This window comes from Convolutriloba macropyga, chromosome 5, assembly GCF_964194025.1.
Source record: "Convolutriloba macropyga chromosome 5, txConMacr16.3, whole genome shotgun sequence".
In the NCBI taxonomy this organism is placed as follows: domain Eukaryota; kingdom Metazoa; phylum Xenacoelomorpha; order Acoela; family Convolutidae; genus Convolutriloba; species Convolutriloba macropyga.
In genome coordinates this window covers 75,187,895-75,209,950 of record NC_134472.1, presented here as the reverse complement: position 1 = coordinate 75,209,950, position 22,056 = coordinate 75,187,895, and the positions used below count along the sequence as shown (strand labels likewise).

General features: G+C 36.0%; 1 protein-coding gene across 2 annotated transcripts in view; it reads left to right on the top strand.

Annotated features, from left to right (window-relative positions):
• The window catches only part of LOC142339654 (rab3 GTPase-activating protein non-catalytic subunit-like), a 57,939-nt gene that overhangs the window by 8,173 nt on the left and 27,710 nt on the right, over nucleotides 1-22,056 (top strand). For both annotated transcript variants that reach the window (XM_075389847.1, XM_075389846.1), the window contains exons 5-7: nucleotides 8,370-8,688; nucleotides 9,117-9,299; nucleotides 21,350-21,720. In XM_075389847.1, the coding sequence (XP_075245962.1) occupies nucleotides 8,370-8,688; nucleotides 9,117-9,299; nucleotides 21,350-21,720 (873 nt within the window). The remainder of the gene's footprint in view (nucleotides 1-8,369; nucleotides 8,689-9,116; nucleotides 9,300-21,349; nucleotides 21,721-22,056) is intronic.

Genomic DNA, 22,056 nt, shown 5'->3' with positions numbered 1-22,056 from the left:
AAGGGATTAGACCTGCGGCTGTGAAGTGAGGGGAATGGGTTCGAGCCCAAGTGGGTGCCAGAAATGGCCCTTGTTTTTTTTGTCTCAAAAATGGTGAATCTTGTTTTTCATCCACTACTGTTTCCTTCTTGCTCCCTTCTTTATTTTCCTTCTTATCGATTCTTCTATATCTATTATATTAAATGTACGTCGCACTTGAACGCAACGGTTAACAACGCTCTTATCTTCACATGTTTTTTGACGATCCTTAAACATGCAGCCTACACGATCATGCTTAAGTGCCTGATCTGTAAACGTTTTTTTTCTGATTAAGCATACAACTTAGCAAAAACAAGCGAGACAAAAAGCCATCGACCAATTTTCGTATGTAGCCACAACGGATAGACAACAGTAACAGGGGTCGGTAGCCCAAGGGACTAGACCTGTGGCTGTGAAGCGAGGGGCATGGGTTCGAGCCTGAGTCGTTGCCAGAAATGGCCTCTGTTTTTTGTTTCATAAATAGTGAATCTTGTTTTTCATCCACTACTGTGTTTCCTTCTTGCTCCCTTCTTTATTTCCCTTCCTATTTATTCTTCTATATCTAATTTATTAAATGTAAGTCGCACTTGAACGCAATGGTTAGCAACGCTCCTATCTCCACATGCTTTAACGCTCCTTTAACATGCAGACTACACGACCATGTTTTAGTGCCTGATCTCTAAATGTTTTTTTGCTCATTAAGCATAGGGCTTAGCAAAAACAAGCGAGACGAAAAGCCATCGACCAATTTTCGTATGTAGCCTTTACGGATAGACAACAAAAACAGGCGTCGGTAGTGCAAGGGATTCGAACTGTGGCTGTGAAGCGAGGGGCATGGGTTCGAGACCGAGTCGGTGCAAAGAATGGCCTCTGTTTTTTGTCTCATAAATGGTGAATCTTGTTTTGGATCCACTACTGTGTTTCGTTCCTACTCCCTTCTTTATTTCCCTTCTTATTTATTCTTCTATATCTAATTTATTAAATGTAAGTCGCACTTGAACGCAATGGTTAACAACGCTCCTATCTTCACATGCTTTAACGATCCTTTAACATGCAGCCTACACGGCCATGCTTAAGTGACTGATCTTCAAATGTTTTTTTTTGCTCATTAAGCACACAGCTTAGAAAAAACAAGCGAGACTGAAAGCCATCGACCAATATTTTTTGTATGTAGCAGATTCAATAGACAGCAGTAACAGGCGTCGGTAGCCCAAGGGATTAGACCTGCGGCTGTGAAGTGAGGGGAATGGGTTCGAGCCCAAGTGGGTGCCAGAAATGGCCCTTGTTTTTTTTGTCTCAAAAATGGTGAATCTTGTTTTTCATCCACTACTGTTTCCTTCTTGCTCCCTTCTTTATTTTCCTTCTTATCGATTCTTCTATATCTATTATATTAAATGTACGTCGCACTTGAACGCAACGGTTAACAACGCTCTTATCTTCACATGTTTTTTGACGATCCTTAAACATGCAGCCTACACGACCATGCTTAAGTGCCTGATCTGTAAACGTTTTTTTTCTGATTAAGCATACAACTTAGCAAAAACAAGCGAGACAAAAAGCCATCGACCAATTTTCGTATGTAGCCACAACGGATAGACAACAGTAACAGGGGTCGGTAGCCCAAGGGACTAGACCTGCGGCTGTGAAGTGAGGGGAATGGGTTCGAGCCCGAGTGGGTGCCAGAAATGGCCCTTGTTTTTTGTCTCAAAAATGGTGAATCTTGTTTTTCATCCACTACTGTGTTTCCTTCTTGCTCCCTTCTTTATTTCCCTTCCTATTTATTCTTCTATATCTAATTTATTAAATGTAAGTCGCACTTGAACGCAATGGTTAACAACGCTCCTATCTCCACATGCTTCAACGATCCTTTAACATGCAGCCTACACTACCATGCTTAAGTGCCTGATCTATAAATGTTTTTTTTGCTCATTAAGCATACGGCTTAGCAAAAACAAGCGAGACAAAAAGCCATCGACCAATTTTCGTATGTAGCCACTATGGATAGACAATAATAACAGGCGTCGGTAGTGCAAGGGATTAGACCTGTGGCTGTGAAGAGAGGGGCATGGGTTCGAACCTGAGTCGGTGCCAGAAAAGGCCTCTGTTTTTGTTTCATAAATAGTGAATCTTGTTTTTCATCCACTACTGTGTTTCGTTCTTGCTCCCTTCTTTATTTCCCTTCCTTTTTATGTTTTGCATGCATTTTGAGCGCTGCGAGGTGGATTCGAACCGGGGTCTGTTGAGTTCGATCAGGGTATAAAAACGTTTGCAAACCACTAGGCTAAATCCCTTGCTGTTCAGCATCTATTAATTCAACGTCGACAGAGAACCACTGAACACCATGCGCCACATCGTTTTGCATGCATGCTTGCTATTGCCAGAATAGTCTTTGACCGAAAGACTACCTATGCCGTAAAGGTCAGTGACTGATTAGCCGTGGATGCAAAAATAGGTCATTGACCGAAAAGCTGCCAATGTCCGAAAAGCTGCCTGTGCCAAAAAGGTCAACGACCGAAAAACTGCGGATGCAAAAATAGGTCAGTGACTTAAAAGCTACCTATGCCGTAAAGGTCAATGAATGATTAGCCGTGGATGCAAAAATAGGTCATTGACCAAAAAGCTGTCCTAGTCCGGAAACCTGCCTGTGCCAAAATAGGTCAATGACTGAAAACCTGCTTATAAAAATTTATTCCATCGCCGAAAAATTTGTCACACGAAAACGGTCCTTGAATGAAATGAAGTCCGAAATGAAATCGAAGATGAAAAATTTTCCATTTAAATGATGAAAAATGATGATGAAATTTTGAATTACCTCGATAGAATTGCAACACGGTCAAGATTTTGTGTAGCGTTTTTGAATTCTCAACAAAGATTGCGATTTCTTTTCTCTTTCTTTTGTCTTGTTCTGTATCTTTTCTCTTTCGTTTTTCTTTTCTGTATTTCTTTTCTCTTTCGCCCTTTTTTTTCTCCCCCTCTCTTTCGTTTTCCTTTCTTTTCTGTTTTTTCTCTCTTTTGTCTTTCTTTTCTATCTTTCTTTTCTCTGCTTGTCTCTCTTTGTTTTCTGTTCTTTTTATCTGTCTTTCTTTTTCTCATTCTTTTTCTCTTTGTTCCTCTTCCGCTTGTCTTTAGTTTCTCGTATCTTTTTTTTCCTTTCTGCTCTTTTGCTTTTCAGTCGTTCGTTTCTCTGTTGCTTTTTTTCTGTCTTTCTTTTCTCTCTTGCTTTTCTCTTTTTTTTTTCGTTTTTCCTTTCTGTCTTTTTCTCTCTTGTTTTTTTCCTTTTTCTATTCGATTTTTTGTTGTATTCGTCTGTCTGTCTATTATCTTCTTTCTTTTTTCTCTTTCGATTATTTCTGACTTTTCATTCTCTTTTCTGTGTTTCCTCTCTGTCTTTTGTGTCTTTCTTTTCGCTTTCTTTTGTTTTTTTCTCTTCCGTTTTTCTTTTCTGGCTTTCTTTTCGGTTTTGCGTTTCTGTCTCTTTTCTCCCTTCTGTTTTTTTTCTCTTTCTATTCGCTTTTTTCTGTTTTCTTCTGTCTGTCCTCCTCTTTCTTTTGTATCTTCTGTTTATCTCTTTCCTTTGTTTTTCTCTCTCTTCTGTATTTCCTGTTTGTCTTCTCTGTTTTTTCATTTGTCTTTTTTCTCTTTCGTTTCTCTGTCTTCTCTCTTTTTCAGTCTTCTTTCTCTTTCTTTTGTCTGTTTCTTTTCTGTTTTTCTTTTTGTCATTCTTTTTCTCTTTGTTCCTCTTCCGCTTCTCTTTAGTTGCTCGCATCTTTTTTCCTTTGTGTTTTTCTTTTTTGCTGTTATCTTTCTTTTCTTTTGTGCTTTTTTCTGTTGCTTTTTTCTGTCTTTCTTCTCTTGCTTTTCTCTTTCGTCTTTCTTTTTCTTTATGTACTTCTTCTTTCGCTCTTTCTTTTCTCCCCCTCTCATTGGCTTTGCTTTCTTCCTTTTCTGTATTCCTTTTCTGTCTTTTCTCTCTCTCTCTCTCTCTGATTCTTTTTTCTCTTTGTTCCTCTTCCGCTTGTCTTTAGTTTCTCGTATCTTTTTTTTCCTTTCTGCTCTTTTGCTTTTCAGTCGTTCGTTTCTCTGTTGCTTTTTTTCTGTCTTTCTTTTCTCTCTTGCTTTTCTCTTTTTTTCGTTTTTCCTTTCTGTCTTTTTCTCTCTTGTTTTTTTCCTTTTTCTATTCGATTTTTTGTTGTATTCGTCTGTCTGTCTATTATCTTCTTTCTTTTTTCTCTTTCGATTATTTCTGACTTTTCATTCTCTTTTCTGTGTTTCCTCTCTGTCTTTTGTGTCTTTCTTTTCGCTTTCTTTTGTTTTTTTCTCTTCCGTTTTTCTTTTCTGGCTTTCTTTTCGGTTTTGCGTTTCTGTCTCTTTTCTCCCTTCTGTTTTTTTTCTCTTTCTATTCGCTTTTTTCTGTTTTCTTCTGTCTGTCCTCCTCTTTCTTTTGTATCTTCTGTTTATCTCTTTCCTTTGTTTTTCTCTCTCTTCTGTATTTCCTGTTTGTCTTCTCTGTTTTTTCATTTGTCTTTTTTCTCTTTCGTTTCTCTGTCTTCTCTCTTTTTCAGTCTTCTTTCTCTTTCTTTTGTCTGTTTCTTTTCTGTTTTTCTTTTTGTCATTCTTTTTCTCTTTGTTCCTCTTCCGCTTCTCTTTAGTTGCTCGCATCTTTTTTCCTTTGTGTTTTTCTTTTTTGCTGTTATCTTTCTTTTCTTTTGTGCTTTTTTCTGTTGCTTTTTTCTGTCTTTCTTCTCTTGCTTTTCTCTTTCGTCTTTCTTTTTCTTTATGTACTTCTTCTTTCGCTCTTTCTTTTCTCCCCCTCTCATTGGCTTTGCTTTCTTCCTTTTCTGTATTCCTTTTCTGTCTTTTCTCTCTCTCTCTCTCTCTCTCTCTGATTCTTTTTTCTCTTTGTTCCTCTTCCGCTTCTCTTTAGTTTCTCGTATCTTTTTTTCCTTTGTTTTTCATCTCTGTTGCTTTCCTGCTTTTTTCTTTCTTTCCTTTCTTTTTCTTTTCTCTCCTACTTTTCTTACTTGGTCTTTTTCTCCCTTCTGTTTCTTTCTTATCTTTCTATTTGTTTTTTGTTTTCGTCTGTCTGTCTACTCTCTTCTTTGATTATTTCTTGTTTTTCTCTCTTGATTTTCTCTCTTCTGTTTTTCCTGTCTATCTTTTGTCTTTCTTTTCCCTTTCTTTTGTTTTTTCTCTTCCGTCTTTCTTCTCTCGCTTTCTTTTCTGAATTTCGTTTCTGTCTTTCTTTTCTCCCTTCTGTTTCTTTCTTTTATCTTTCTTCGCGCTTTTTTCTTTTTTCTTCTTTCTGTCTGTTCTCTTGTTTCTTTTCTCTTTCGTTCATCTCTTGCTTTTCTCTCTTGCATTTCTCACACTTTATTGTATTTCCTGTCTGTCTTTTCTGTCTTTGGTTTGTCTTTCTTTTTTCTTCCTTCTCTTTTTTCTGTTCTTCTTTTCTGCCTTTATTTTCTCTTGCGTTTTTTGTTTTCTCTCTTTTCTTTCTTTTTCTTTTCCGTCGTTTCATTTGTCTTTTCTTTCTTTCGTGTCTCTGTCTTTTCTCTCTTGTTCAGTCTTTTTTCTCTCTTTCTTTTGTCTGTTTCTTTTTCTCATTCTTTTTTCTCTTTTTCCTCTTCCGCTTCTCTTTAGTTTCTTTGTATCTTTTTTAATTTCGGTTTTTTCTCTTTTGCTTTTCTTCTTCTTTGCTGTCGTTCCTTTCTGTTTTTTTTCTATCTTTCTTTTCGGTCTTGCTTTTCTCTTTCTTTTCTGTCTTTTTCTCCCTTCTGTTTCTTTTGCTTTCTATTTATTTTTTTCTCTTTTCGTCCGTCTGTTGATTCTCTTTTTTCTTTCCTTTATTTCGATTATCTCTTGTTTTTTTCTTTCTGTTCTGTGTTTCTTCTGCCTTTTCTTTCTTTTCTCTTTCTTCCTCTATCTTTTTCTTTTGTCTCTTTTCTCTGTATCGTTTATTTTTCTCTTTCTTTTCCGTCTTTTCTTTGTGCCTTTTTCGCTTGCTTTTCTCTTTCTTCTTTCTCTATTCTCCTCTTTTCTGGTTTGTTTTTCTCGCTTTCTTTACTCTCTTTTTCTTTATTTTCCGTGTCACTACCTATATATTTTCTGTCTTTTTCTCTTCTTTTTTCTTTGCTTTCTTTTTTCTTCCGCTTTCGACTTCTCTTTTTATCTTCTTTTATCTTTTTATCTTCTTTGCTCTTTCTTTACTGTCTTTCTTTTCTCTTTTTTTCTCTTTTGGTTTTCTCTCTCTTGTCTTCGTTTCTGTATTTCTTTGCTCTTCCCTCTTTATTTTGTGTTCTTTTGGATTTTGCTTTTCTGCCTTTCTTCTTTTGCTGCCTTTCTTCTCTTTTGTTTGTTTACTTACTCATTTTTTCAGCTTCTTTTCTGTTTTTCTGTTCTTTTTGTTTTTACCTTTCTCTTCCATTCTTCTCCTTCGTTCCTGTTTTCGGTTTTTTCTTTAGTTTTTTGTTATTTTCTCTATCCTTTGTTTTTTTTTACTTCTTGCTTTTCTCCTTGTCAGCCCTTCTTCTTCGTTTTCTCTCTCTTTTCTGTCTTGCTTTTCCACTTTCTTTTCTGTCCTTTGTTTCCGTCCTTCTTTTCTTTTTCTTTTTTGTTCTTTTTTCTATTGTTTCCTTTTCTGCCTTTTCTTTTCTTTCTTTCCCTTCTCTCCTGCTTTTCTTTTCTTTTCTTAACTGATTTTCTCTTTCATTTCTCCGTGTTGTATTTTCTTTTTCATTTGTCTGCCTTTTCTTTTCTGTCTTATTTCTTTCCTTTTCTCTCTTGTTTTTTCTCCTTCTTTTCTCTTTCCTCTTTTCTTTCCTTCTTTTTATCTCTTGCTTTTCTCTTTTTTTTCCGTCTTTCTTCTCTCACTTGCTTTTCTCTTACTTTGTTTTTCTCTTTGTGTCGTTTTTTTCTGTCTTCTCTTTTTTCCCTCTCTCTTTTCTGCTCTTTTCTCTTCCTTACTTTTCTCTCTCGTTTCTTTTCTGTTTTTTCTATTATTCTGGCTTTCTCTTTTTTGTTTTTTTCTCATGTTTTCATTCTTTTCTCTTTTTCTCTTTTGTTCTTTTTTTGCCTTTCCTTCGCATTCTTCTCTCTCTCGATCCTCTTTTTCGTTTTTTATTTAGATTTTTTGTTTTCTCTTTTCTTTCTGTTTTTCCTTTCTCTTGCGTTTCTTTCTTTTCTGCCTTTCTTTTATGCCTCGGTTTTCTGTCTTGCTTTTCTCTTTTCTCTCTGTCGTTTTCGCCTCTCTTGTCTCTCTCTTTCTTTCCTCTTTGATTCCCGTTCTTCTTTTCTGCTTTTCTTTTTTCTGTTCTTTCTTTTCTCTCTTTCTTTTCTCTTCTTTTTCTTCTGCCTTCCTTTTTCTTTCTATCTTCTTTATTTCGTTTCTTTCTTTTTTTTCTGTATCGTTTCTTTTCTTTTTTCCTGTCTCTTTTCTCGTCTCTTTTCTCTCTTTTTTCTCTTCTTTGCTTTTCTCTTCTTTGTTTTTCGCTGTGTCTTTTCTCTCTTTTGTTTTTCTATTTCCCCCTTTTTTGTTCATTTTCTGCATTTCTTTGTCTGTCTTCTCTCCTTTTCTCTTGCTTTTTCTCTATTTTCTCTTTTGCTTTTTCTCTTTTTTCCTTTTCTTTCATTTCTGTCTTTCGTTTCTCGATTTCTTTTCTCTTTTTCTTTACTCTTTCTGTTCTCTTTTTCTTTTCTGTCTTGGTTTTTTTTTTCGTTTGTTTTTCTCTTTTACCACTTTCATTATTTCTTTTTTGTGTTTCATTTCTCTGTCTTTTCTCTTCTGTTCTGTTTTTTTCTATTTTCTCTCCTTTTCTCTCTTTTGTTTATCTCTTTCCTGTTCTTTTTTTCTGCGTTCATTTTCTTTCTTTCCTGTCTTTCGTTTTTCGTTTCTTTCTTCTCCCTTTTCTCTTTTGTATGTTTAAGCTCCGTTTCATCGCATGTTATAAACGCTCCTTATACATGCAGCCTAACGTAGAACATGAGTTACACTATGCCACCATGTAGAATATCGTTATCTATACATGTCTTAGCGCTCCTTAAATATGCAAAATGGTAAAGCAGAAAACGTGGTTGAACAAAAAATTGTTGGCACGTAGTGTAATATACTCAAACTAAACACATCGGTGACGAAACGTAATACCTATTGCTTTTGAACGAGGGGCATAGGTTCCAGCCCCAGGTGGTGCAAAAAACCGATTTTTTAACCTTCTATTCTTTTAGATGATTTTCTGGTGATGCTTTTGCGGGCCTGCTAGTATTCTATTAAGATGCTGTGCCATATTTTGCGATTACGTATTATTCCCGCTCATCAGTGAGGAATAAAAGTTTGAATGTTGTGAATCCAATTTCAGTGGCAATTGCGGATAACCTGGGAAGAGTGATCATTGTAGACGTGGATCATTTCCAAGTTGTAAGACTGTTCAAAGGATACAGACAAGCAGCTTTGGCTTGGTACACAGCTACCCATTACAGAGAACATTCTAGAAGAAACCAACAACATGCCCAGAGGAGATCGAAGAAAGATCGACAGGTTGCGCTGTTCCTCGTCATCCACGCTCCTAAGAGGGCTTTAGTTGAGGTGTGGCCTATAATGTGTTTCAAAGGAAGCCGAAGCAAGAAAAGTGTCCCGGTGCAGTCTTCACAGCGAGCAGCTGCATTCAATGTCTCCAAGTATGTACTCAACTTAGTCCGCCAGAAAATGAACTATTTGATCATAGTGAAATTGTCAGTTGTTGTAAGCCGCTGTTTGTCAGTTGACAGTGCTTGTCTAAAACTCAATTTTCATTTCCATATCTACTTCAATTTTGTATATTTATGTGAAGAAAACGTAAATCAACGTGATATGAGCTCACTGGAGATGATAGTTGTCTCCTGATGACTGGAACAACTAAAAGACGTGGAAATTTTTCACCCCAGACAAATTTTGCTGTGTATCGTTTTTAAGACTGAGTTTCCCGTACCAATGATCAATACGTTGACTGAATGGGATTACTGACGTGTTCAATAAATTTCTCCAGAGCTGTTTAGAAAAATACCGTTGACCTATTAACCCACAGTTGATGTGACAACTTAGTTGAGTAGTGTCCCTTATGATATAGGAGCAGTGTTCTGGTGTCCTGTGGTGACGGTGGCAGTGGTTCTCAATTAGGTGGTGAGGACCAGGTCTTGTTGCTGGATGTAGTGTCTGCTAATGTCTCGAGACTAACTGTTCCCTTCCACCTCGCTTTTGCTGATCATTCATCAACTACCTCTCGACAAAAAGACCAACTCATATCAAAACAGTAAGCTACACATTCCTTCCTCTTCTTTCCTGCAAGCTACAGATTCTATACTCATCTTTGTTGCAACATAAGAACATGCGTCAGACAATCAGTACGTCTGTAGAAATGAATTTTGTGTTAGCGCGTCCTTGTCAATACAGAGCACAAACTATCAAAGCCAACAGGGTGCTTTAGCAATTATTGTAAACGTGTGTGTCTTTTTTATGCAAAATTTTTGCTTCACAATTTAGACTTTTCGAGTGACTTCTACGCCCTTGACTTTTTGCATTTCGCGTGATCTAAAATTCTCAATCACAATTTCAAGCAGCTGAACTCAATTGGCGGCAATTTAATACTCAAAGTCAAATGAAAAGTGCGCTAAAACTGGTGCCATTTTTTTACTTTAAATCTTAATAGTGGTATTTGTTAACCTCTAATGTGGTTATTTGAAGCCCACTATTGAGCCTCTTAGTCCCATTTAAAAGCTCCCTCCCTCCTCCCCCCCTGACTGAAGCAGGCCGCAATTCATTTAGAGCTCCCAATAGTCGTTCGAGAGCAATTCTTCCGAGGTTTAGTCGGTTATGTTAAAATTTAGGTTTCTCTAAATTTAAGTTTGTATTTAAGTGGTGGAGCAATTTTTTGTAGTTACCCAAAAAGGGGGCTTTGGGCACCCTCAAAAACAAAAGAATAATTTTTCTGATTGTACCAGAAGTGTATGAAGAGCGAGTGAACGTGTTTTTAATGAGGGACTAATTGTTTCGTTCTCCTACGGCAGTTTGAAAGTTGTCAGGCTTAACAGAATCGCCCTGAACTGACACAACTTTTCTCTACACACAAAAGTAAATGTCAAAGTGTAATTTCATTTGAACGATTTAACTGATTTAACGAATTTTTTGTTAGTGGTGATGTCTGATTCGTCTGGTTTCGTGGTAGCCTCCTAATGAGTATCTCTGCATTCCATTGGACTTTGTTCGTCTCGGTCAATAATGAATCGTTTTTTTGCCTTTTTTGTCTTTATTTTTCCATCTTGCCCTCTTCATTCTAATTAATTAATTCCAAGTTTTAGCCATGATATTTCTGATCTCGTTGTGATGATTCTTCAGTCCATGATTCTTGCGACCACTTGAGTTCTTCTTTGCCGTGACCTCCACTGCTTTACAGTTGAATTTATGTGCGTGACGTCATTTGAGTTTCTTCGGCGTCAGATTTTAGGTCATTTGTGTTGTAATTTTTTGACTTACTTCACGAAAAAAATGACTTTTTTACGCACTTCATGAACTTTAGAATTTAAAAAACATATACTACTAATTGAAGATAAAGAGAGTGCAGCTAAACTGGGCTAAAATATAGTGCTCTATTGTTGAAGATTGGAGGTTTTTATCCCGATTGTTTCATTTTAACACAGCTCTAATCTTTTGTAGCTTTTCCGACCATATGTCATATAACAATTTTGTCCCAAAGTCTAACTCTTGGAATTAATTGAATATTTGTTATTTTGAAGAATTTTAGGAGTTGGATTTGGGGTGTAATTGCTATATGGTACATGCAGGAAAAAGCTATAAATCAATAAAGACCGCAGATCATGCAAAAAAATGATTCGACAAAAATTTAACAAATTGCTCCCAAACAGGGTCTGAGTTTATTTTGTTTAACTGCCGCGAATTATCCATCGGATCGAGAAACACTTTTCATGCTTAAACTGAGCTGCTTATAACATTGAGCCAAAAAAGAATTCGATAGAAAGTCTGTGAATACTCATGAATCAGCAGTTTAAAACATGGATGGAAATCACGATAACCGGAATTGATAAGCGCTTTTCAATTTTAAAAATGTGGTTCAAAATTTAGTTCAGCGCTTTTTAATTTTAAAAATGTGGATCAAAATTTAGTTCAGCGCTTTTTTTATTTTAAAAATGTGGTTTATCAAAATTTAGTTCAGCGCTTTTTAATTTTAAAAATGTGGATCAAAATTTAGTTACGCGCTTTTTAATTTTAAAAATGTGGATCAAAATTTAGTTCAGCGCTTTTTTTATTTTAAAAATGTGGTTTAAAATTTAGTTCAGCGCTTTTTTTATTTTAAAAATGTGGTTTAAAATTTAGTTCAGCGCTTTTTAATTTCAAAAATGTGAATCAAAATTTAGTTCAGCGCTTTTTAATTTTAAAAATGTGGATCAAAATTTAGTTCAGCGCTTTTTAATTTCAAAAATGTGAATCAAAATTTAGTTCAGCGCTTTTTAATTTTAAAAATGTGGATCAAAATTTAGTTCAGCGCTTTTTAATTTTAAAAATGTAGATCAAAATTTAGTTCAGCGCTTTTTAATTTTAAAAATGTGGATCAAAATTTAGTGTCACGCCCCTATTTCGTTCCTTATAGTTTCGTGATGATATCCTTTAAATATCCATAAATAAGTGCTATAATTTAGTTCATATTCAGTTAGTTTCAAGGCCATATATAGCCAGTATTTCCATCTAGGCCTGTAACCCCTAATTTGCTTATGTTTATGAAAAACAACCGCAGATTGACAGTTTTACTAGCAAACATTTCAAGTGCCTAAAAGCCTCAATATTTACTTTTTTGAGTTTCTTGAAGATAAATTCACATAATCAGTAAATAACTTCATGAGAGATTATGTACTTGGTGAAGTAATTATTCTGATAAAGTAGGTGCTAATACGGAATTGTATATGTACTGAACAAACACCAAGAGACGTACAAAAGCCGGAAATCGCCCTACTTGAAAATCAGTAAATATTTGCGATGGACCAATACAACTGAAGGCACAGTCCTGAGGAACCCACTATCACCAGACCACCGGAGAATCAGCCTGACAATCAGTTGCCTATCATCTTATAAAACTTGATAAACTTGAGAAACTTCTTGTTAAATTATTAAACAATTCTTGCTAAAAATAATTAAAGATTGAACTGGAAATTCTCTTGAAAACCTCCAAGTTTGGTAAACTTAGTTACAGAAGAAATAGCGACTAACTTAACACTAAAATGCAAGGCAAACTAGTGGATATATCACGCATCCGAACCGCTCAATAAAAGGCTATTACTAACTAATTTTATTCAAAATATATCTGCTAAAAATCGCACTGTGAAACACCAAAATAAGTCCTTGTAAAATGCCAATTATTCAAGTTAATTACTTCTAATATAGACCTCAATAACACCACGAGGAACACTACTATAAATCAGTGCGTAACATGGTGACAGGAGTTATTAACTGTTTTCCAGTTTAACGGACCGATAATTCGATTAATTCCTTGATATTTTCGATATTTCCTTTCTTTATTCTGTTGTTTTCTTTCTTTTCTTCTTCTTCATTACCTTAAGAGCCTCCAATCATCCAGAACCACATCCATCACTTCCTTTCCGAGCAAGATGATAACACAAAAAGCAGTAACAAATGAAAGAATGGGTGGAAACTGTGTTTGTGTCTCTGTGGACTAAGTGTAATAGTAATACAAAAGTGTTTGAGTGGACAATAACTGGAACAAACTCAACCACAGCCGCCACAACGGACAAAAACAACACAGGGTATTTGCAAGCGAGGATATTGTGAGTAAATGAATTTGTAAAATTAACTTTGGTGCTTTATTTATGTCAATTTATAAAGAACAAATTCTCCCCGCTATTAATAATTGTCGCTCTTCCCCCAATTTTGTTGAACATATTGAAGGAAATAACATCAACTACACCCATAACAGCAATAAAACACAAGCTCAGATAGTAAGCGCTTTTTCCTCTTCAGCTTATAAATCCATCGTTATTTATGTGCTAGATAAAGATGATAAACGTGTTGCAATCTATTGGACAGCAAAAAGTCTAAATCAAAAAGCTCGCAAATTTGGCCTTATTCGTAACAAACTTCAATCTGACAGAGATATTAACCTTGACAACCTCATCACTGATTACCAGATAACATCAGAATAATAAATTACTGAAACCATCACTTAATTATTAACTAAAAAGAGGGCAAAACAAAGTTTAAACAAAAAATAAAAAACAATTATATTTTATTTCCCCGCCCAGCTCCGGAGGTTAATGAATCAAACAGTGACTTCGATCAATTATGCTGTTGCCTATTTGAGTGCAGCTTCCACAAGGCCTGTGCGGTCGTGGTCCCCACGAATTTTCCTAAACTAAGGGGCACTCTTTAGAGGTGAGACTTCGGCGGCCCATACGGCTTCAACGATATAAGTCTGACGATTCGACCGGAGCTTTAGGAATAGGTTTATAAGCAGCCCATCTTTATTATTTTCTGAACGAATGGTTTCAGTAGTTTCTTTTCTGATATTCTTGTGCTACTCACTTAACTGTTTTCATCTCTTAAAACCCCTTAATCTCTCCATTAAGTTAAGTTAAGCGTGCTATTTAATACTTTAGAACGAAAATAAGACTGATTGAACGAAAAGTATATAATCTAATCGGGTAAAAAGCAAAATGGCACACGCGCAGATCAACATCACACCTTTTTCCGGATCCGAAACGGACAATTTTAACGAGTTTGAACAACTAATAACAGGTGCAATCGGAGTCGCAGCAATCGCAAACGCACAACAAGCGAACTTTTTGCAATTACATTTAAATGGAGATGCTTTACGATACTTCTTAACCCTACCAGAGGCTACCAGACTAGTCTTCGAAGACAGTATAACAGCTCTAAGAAATAGATTCACGCAGGATGACTTGAGAGAGATCAGAATTATAAAGTTAGAGAATCAAAAGTTTAATCCAAAAACAGACACTGTTAAAAATTTCTTAGTAAAGTTAAGAACTGAAGCCAATAAAGCATATCCAGCACCTGAAATAGTAGTAGCGCCAGCAGGAGCAGGTGACCCAGAAGCTTGTAGATTCGAAAGAGAGACAGCAGCAAGAGATTCTGCCCTTCAGATGTCAGAAAATCGAAAAAATGAGCAAATAAAGCGCTTCTTTATTAAGTCTATGCCAAACTGGCTTAAGCCTAAGCTCTTAGAAAGGCCAGAAACAGATACAATAGATCAGTTATGCACCTTAGCTAGCCAACAAATTGCAATTAGGGAGATGTGCAACAGAGAAGAGTACTTCGACGACGGATTTAATGAAATAACTGAATCAAACACAGATAAAATGCTAAAAGCAATAACTGTTATCTCCAATAATCAAAAAGAACTTGAGCAGAAACTTGAGCACAGAATAGCACCTAAAAATGAGCCATCAGAACAAGGCCCAGCAAACATTTTTACACCACATTACCCTCAACAAGTCTATAGACAAAGTTATAGGCAAAATTTCCGCCCCCAATATCAAAATTATCGACCAAATTACCCCCAATATCAGCCTAATTATCGTCCAGTTCAGCAAAACTATCGGCCCCAGCAACAGTATGCCCCTCGTGCTAATAATTACCGAGAGTTTAGACCGCAATTTAATGCCCCTAGACCATTCTATTATAATCAACAGCCACAAACCCAGAATTATTGGTCCGAACCTTCAGATAGCCCTCCATTTGTTCATCCAGCTTATGTTAATAGACCAGTTTATCGGTTTCCAACAAAAAATACCCCTCAAAACCTTCTCCGACAGGGAATAGTTTATGATAGCCCAGCACCAGCACAAAACCGATATGGTAGTCAACAAGCAAACCAGTTTAATTGTGCATGTACTCCTCAAAATAGAAATATTAGAGGTATGAATTACCCATTTAATCAACAAAAAAACTAATAAAGCCACCCAACTTTAAAAAACAAAATAAAAATTATAAAAACTCAGTTAACCATTATAACGAAAGCACGTCTAGTCCTAGTTTAGATAAAGTAATAGATCCAGTTTATAACAAAAGTAACAAAAAGCGTAGAAAACGCAAAAGTAATAATAATAAATGTAAAGTGAATAAAACTGTGCAACTCCCAACACAAGTACCCCAATCCACACTAAAGCCAACACCACATGTTCAGCAATTATTCAGCATTGTCCCTCTTTTAGGCAGAACATTGTCCTATGTTAAAGTTAAATTTAATGGAGAATTAGGAAGACGCGCACTAATCGATACAGTAGCATTTGCCAACGTGATAAGCCGTGAGTTCTACAAGGAGCTAATTAATACAAATATCAATTCAATAACAGAAATAGAAAAGCCTGATCTAGATAAAGTTAAAATGGCAAACGGAAATATAGTTAAAATTGACAAAGCAATTAAAGTTACATTTAAATTGGGCACACAAACATTTACAGAAGATTTCCTTGTATTAATTGTCACAACTCCCGTAATCCTAGGCAACCCATTCTTCGTTAAACATAAAGTTAGCATCTGCCCAGGACAAAGTTACATTAAATTCCCTGATCAAACACTACAAATAAATGAAATAAAGCCAGAAAAGCAACCCAGAAGAGTTGTAAAACGTAAAAAATTCGGAGTTTATACACAGAAAAAGCAAGTCCTACAGCCAAATCAACAAGCAGTATTAGAATGTAAGCTTTATGATAAACTAGAATCATTCACTGACCTCTGTGGGGTAATAATTCCAAATGAAATCTTTGAAAAAGACAGCGAAGTAATATTAACGTCTTCATTAAGTAAAGTTGCTGAAAATAATATCCTTTACATCTACGTCCTGAACATTACTGATCACCCAATTACCATAAATAAAGGCGAAGAAATAGCCAAATTTTCATTCTTAACATCAGACCAAGCTGAAAAGTTGTTAGAAGTAGATCCTCAATTAATAAATGTTGCAAAAATGAGCGAAAATTACTTAACAGAAATAAATCAATTAATTCAAGTTACAGACACCCCGAAAAGAAAATCTCAGCCAGCGAAACCGGCCCCGGAATATGAAAAACTATGGTTCCCAACGCCTGAAACGTGCCCAGATCCGACAAACTTGTCGCCCTTGCAGAGAGATATCTATGAGCAACTGCTAAAACTGCAAGAAATGGAGAAATTAGATCCTAAGGGTAACCATCAGGATAAAATAACCTTTTTGAGCAAGTTTCCGTGGGAAAAATCAGCCCTCAATGATGAGCAAAAAGCAGTAGTAGGTGAACTACTAGTTGAATTCAGTGATATCTTTGCGAAACACAGATTTGACGTTGGATATAATACAGATTTAAAAATAAAGTTAACTCCAGAAAGAAGCATACCAATTTACGAACAAGGCCCTCCAACGCCCGTCCATTTGAGAAATGAGTTACAAGTAGAGCTCGCACTAATGCATTATTACGGACTGATAACAACCTTGTCTCAATCAAGATATAGTAGTCCACTTTTCGCTCAAAGAAAGAATTCAGGAAGACTCAGACTATTAATTGACTTGAGAAAAGTAAACCACTTGTTGAAAAATGACTACGTGAATACCAATTTCCCGATTTCCAACATGAGTGACGCAATAAATTACTTTGCCGGGAAAAAATTGTTTACCAAACTCGACTGTTCTCAAGCATATCACTGTGTGCAAATGGCAGACGATGTATCAGTGCAGCTGCTAGCATTTAACTTTGCTTCGAGAACTTATGCATATAAATGTCTCGCACAAGGATTGAATAAGTCAGTAACTGGATTCAGCTCCTTCATTAGACATTATTTGGACCCATGTTTAGCATCAGGAAACTGTACCCAGTTTATGGATGATATTGGAAATGCAGTAACAAACTTTGAACAATTGGTACCCTCTTTACGAGAAATCTTTACATGTATACGTCAATCCGGACTGAAACTGTCGCCCGAAAAGTGTGAAATAGCAACCGATACAATGAAGTTTCTTGGAAATAACATCAGTGCAGAAGGAATTTCACCGGAAAAAGCGAAAATAACTAAATTTTTAGATAAATTTAAAATGCCAAAGACAACGAAACAAGTAAAACGATTAATCGGCTTCACGCAATTCTTCCGAAATTACATCCCTAACTTAGGTGAGAAACTAATGTCATTTTACAAGCTCCTGAAGAAGGATGCAGTAATAGATACCACAGAAGAACATGTAAAAGCATTAGAAGTAATAAAGAAGGATTTAATGGAAGCAACGAATGTAACATTGCGATTGCCAAAACCAGGGCTACAGTATGTAATTCTTTGTGACGCTAGTTACCACGGTGCAGGTTTTGTACTAATGGTGGAAGACTACGTAAACGAAACAGGAAAGAAAGAAAAGAAAACATACGCTCCCGTATCGTTTGGATCGCATTTGTTTAATGCAACGCAATTAAAGTTTTCAATCTATTACAAAGAGTTCCTAGCTTTGTACTACGCGCTGGACTACTTTTCGCACTACATTTGGGGATCAAGCAAACAAGTAATTATACTCACTGACAACAAAAGCCTCACACAATTCTTTCAATCAAAAGTAATACCGCCATCTCTTTGGAATTGTTTAGACAGAATACTCGCCTTTAATATAGTAATTGCTCACATTCCTGGACGCGCTAATTACGCTGCAGATTTCGTCTCTCGAATGGAGAACGACAAAACAGCAACAATGTCTTTGAAATTAACAGATAGAATTCCAGTCAGAGAAATCGAAATTGATACTGAAGCACAAAACCCTGATATAGAAATGAATGCCTTATTTGACGAACACCAAACACTTGGAAACCAAGTTACTGATGAAACCCTTCAACAATTAAAAACCCTGGGATTATACGAAGAGTACAAAAAGAAGCACCTCAATAACGAATTAAACGAAATTCAAGGGCTATTAAAACTAAAAAGAAAACAAGAAATAAATTCAATTGAGTATCCAAATCCATTAGATCAATTCCCAGATATTACAGACAACTTAATTAGCCAAAATTACGAAGAAATTACATGTAAAAATTAGTACCAAATACTCTTCCAAACCAGTTCAAATTACACACAAGTGCTGCTAACAACCAGATTAAGTATCTAGAACCATTAGAACCAGTCTATGATCAATAATTGACAAGTAAATTAAAGTTAATGCCCAAAAATCAAAAAAGTTGTTATGTCACCAAAATTTCACTTTCACAAATATGTCATTATAAAGTCACACACTGCAATTAAAAAGTTACCACATGCTCACACACACTACAGCTTCTAGTTCCACCAGTAAAAACCAACCACAATTGTTGCAATCCAAATACATCTCTGAAAAACTTGCCCATAACTGAAAGTACATTACATGATAATCAAAACAATTGCACTGAAACTAGTTCATTTTCCATCGACGTAACCTTCTCACTCAGCAAATTCAAGCACTAATTGTTCACACGCGCACCAAACAACGCAGCAAAGCCATAGACAACTGGTCACTACTATCATCGACATCTATTTATTAGTTAAACACTCACTAACTGTCCCATTTTCCCCTATTTACTCTCTGAAAAACTCGAAAAAACATGTAAAGACTGCACAATTCGACCACCCAACCACTATCCCCATCATCACACACCCACAATTCAACCAAATAGCAACACTTCAACATGTTTAAACACCATATTTAGTAGTAATATCAATAAACATACACATCAACACACATGATCACCAAATAAAGTACAGCTGAAACAAGTAAATATCACATAAATAAGTGCCACATTGAGAAAACTAGACCTAGAAGCTTGAATCCAGTAGACAAACGAAAGAAAGGAACCACCCTAACATGTGATAACAGCAATAGTTGGTCATAAAACCAAAAATATTGCAAAAGTTTCACAAAATCGAGTTCCATTTGAATATTTGACCACTAAGGGAAACCTTCAGCCAAACATTCAGAGAATAAAACATATTACTGTTCATGAACTGCACATACAGCACCACAGTTTTCCGTTCATTATATACTCGAGAGGCAGACAAATTGCCAAAGCTAGTGAAAGACAATGAAAATCGAAACTGAAGAGCTCGTGCAAAAAGTGATGAAAATTGTTTTTCTCAGACATTTTTCCTTTCTCCGCGAACAGGACCTCAGGCGTCCAAAATGAAGGACAATAAAGGAAAGAAGCTCCTGGTCTTGCTCAGAGTGAGCAGCCTGACCTAAAACATATCATCCAGCAAAGAGTGAAGTAATTACCATGCATCGATACAATGCAGTAATCCATAAAGGCTTCAAGGAAAGCCAAAAGGCGGAAAAGTATTGCACGAGTAACATGCATCTCTGTAGTTCCTACTCCCGACGACAGCATTACGATTGACAACCACCTGGACAAAGTAATTGACGACCAGAAGAGAAAAACTTCAGACTTCTCCGCAAGAAACATGAGTTTTGTTCATAGGGAGAGCAATCTTCAAGTTTTCCTTCAACTGTCTAACTGTCCAACAAAAAGCGCATCTTCCATTTGAAACAGACAAACTTGATATAGAAGAAGAACAAACTACCACAGAAGACGAAAAGGACTACAACGCTTTAACCCAAGAGGAGAGTACGCTTTAAGCTCTTGAAAGTCTTAACTTGTTCGACAAGTATTAATCCATTAACTGACCAAGTATCCCTTCACTCATTAAGTTCTAATCACAAGTGCTTTAAATCACCAAACCAGTGCTTCAATCCCAGCAATTAACCAGTGCTTTAAACCATTCATTCAATCAGTATCCTTCTCCTAATCCTTCTCAAAGATTAGAGCCATTATTTAACGAAATAACCGTGATTATTTTCAGTGCTAATTCAATGTCTCCTCTTAATCTTAACTTTCAACTTATGTCTTCACTCTTTACTCTGAAATAAGCGCACTTTCACCTCTTTAACGTTCCTTCACAGCTCTTAATCTTGTCTTAACTTTCCTCACTTTAATCTTTATCTCAATTTGTCTCAACTTAAACTTTGTTCCTCCTAACTTCATTAATTGTCTTTAACTTAAATGCTTTCGTTCAAAACTCTTTTCTAAGAAAACATAAATTGGGTGGCTCCAACAAAAATATGTCTATAACCTCATATTCGTGCAGATTATATGTTTTATAGAAAAATTGTAAAACCCCAGTTCTTTCACTAAAATTTTCATGGAAAATTTTCATAAAGTCGGGTAGTGTCACGCCCCTATTTCGTTCCTTATAGTTTCGTGATGATATCCTTTAAATATCCATAAATAAGTGCTATAATTTAGTTCATATTCAGTTAGTTTCAAGGCCATATATAGCCAGTATTTCCATCTAGGCCTGTAACCCCTAATTTGTTTATGTTTATGAAAAACAACCGCAGATTGACAGTTTTACTAGCAAACATTTCAAGTGCCTAAAAGCCTCAATATTTACTTTTTTGAGTTTCTTGAGGATAAATTCACATAATCAGTAAATAACTTCATGAGAGATTATGTACTTGGTGAAGTAATTATTCTGATAAAGTAGGTGCTAATACGGAATTGTATATGTACTGAACAAACACCAAGAGACGTACAAAAGCCGGAAATCGCCCTACTTGAAAATCAGTAAATATTTGCGAAGGACCAATACAACTGAAGGCATAGTCCTGCGGAACCCACTATCACCAGACCACCGGAGAATCAGCCTGACAATCAGTTGCCTATCATCTTATAAAACTTGATAAACTTGAGAAACTTCTTGTTAAATTATTAAACAATTCTTGCTAAAAATAATTAAAGATTGAACTGGAAATTCTCTTGAAAACCTCCAAGTTTGGTAAACTTAGTTACAGAAGAAATAGCGACTAACTTAACACTAAAATGCAAGGCAAACTAGTGGATATATCACGCATCCGAACCGCTCAATGAAAGGCTATTACTAACTAATTTTATTCAAAATATATCTGCTAAAAATCGCACTGTGAAACACCAAAATAAGTCCTTGTAAAATGCCAATTATTCAAGTTAATTACTTCTAATATAGACCTCAATAACACCACGAGGAACACTACTATAAATCAGTGCGTAACATTTAGTTCAGCGCTTTTTTTATTTTAAAAATGTGGTTTAAAATTTAGTTCAGCGCTTTTTAATTTTAAAAGTGTGGATCAAAATTTAGTTCAGCGCTTTTTAATTTTAATGTGGTCCAATATATAGTTCATTAGAAGCCCCGTGTTGAGATAGTTAACCGTCATATCTTTCAAGGGCAATTTGTTTATTGGTTTTGTTTGGGTCTATCTGCGCTTAGTTCTACATGTCAATTTCTAACTTTTTGTTTGTTTAGAATATCCGAGTGCCTTTCCACTCCTGAAATAGCTTCGAAAAGTGGCCAGTCTCATGGTGATTATCTCTCAGCCTGCTTCGCCCAACTAAACAGTGCCTCCTGTGTGATCGAATGTTTGAACAAAGTCTCATTGTATGAACAACTCGATGTCTCCACTTTCTCCCAAGTACTACACACGGTGGAGCGCTTCCTATTAAAACGAGAAGAACAGACAGAAGCCCTTGATCTGGATTTCCCTGGAAGTGAAGATGTACTTAAAAGGTCTTCAAAAATGAAGAGTGAGCCTCTGGTGATCTTGAGGCAATTGTTTGAGCGATTGTCAAAAACGAACAAACTCTATCATAGCATCTGGCAGCTTTATGAAGCTCAAGGTATCTTTTTTGATTACATTATCAATCACTCTTACACGAAGTATGTATCAATTATTTCGGTACTTTCGGTCTTTGTATGACATTTTTGCTTGATCGATTTCTCGTCGGACCACTCGGCTTTTCTTCCTTAAAAAATCCTCGATCAATAGGTAATGCTTCATGACATACAGTTCTCTTAGAACCTTAGTTGACTCTAATTTTTAAGTGCACCTTTTGTAACCCCGCCACCTCAGTGAGCTTAAGCTGCTACCCACTCGCGAGTGGTTTCAGAGCAATCTGTTGTTCTACGTGGTGTAGTTGCCATAGTTTCCACTCTTTAAATTGGAACAGTCTATT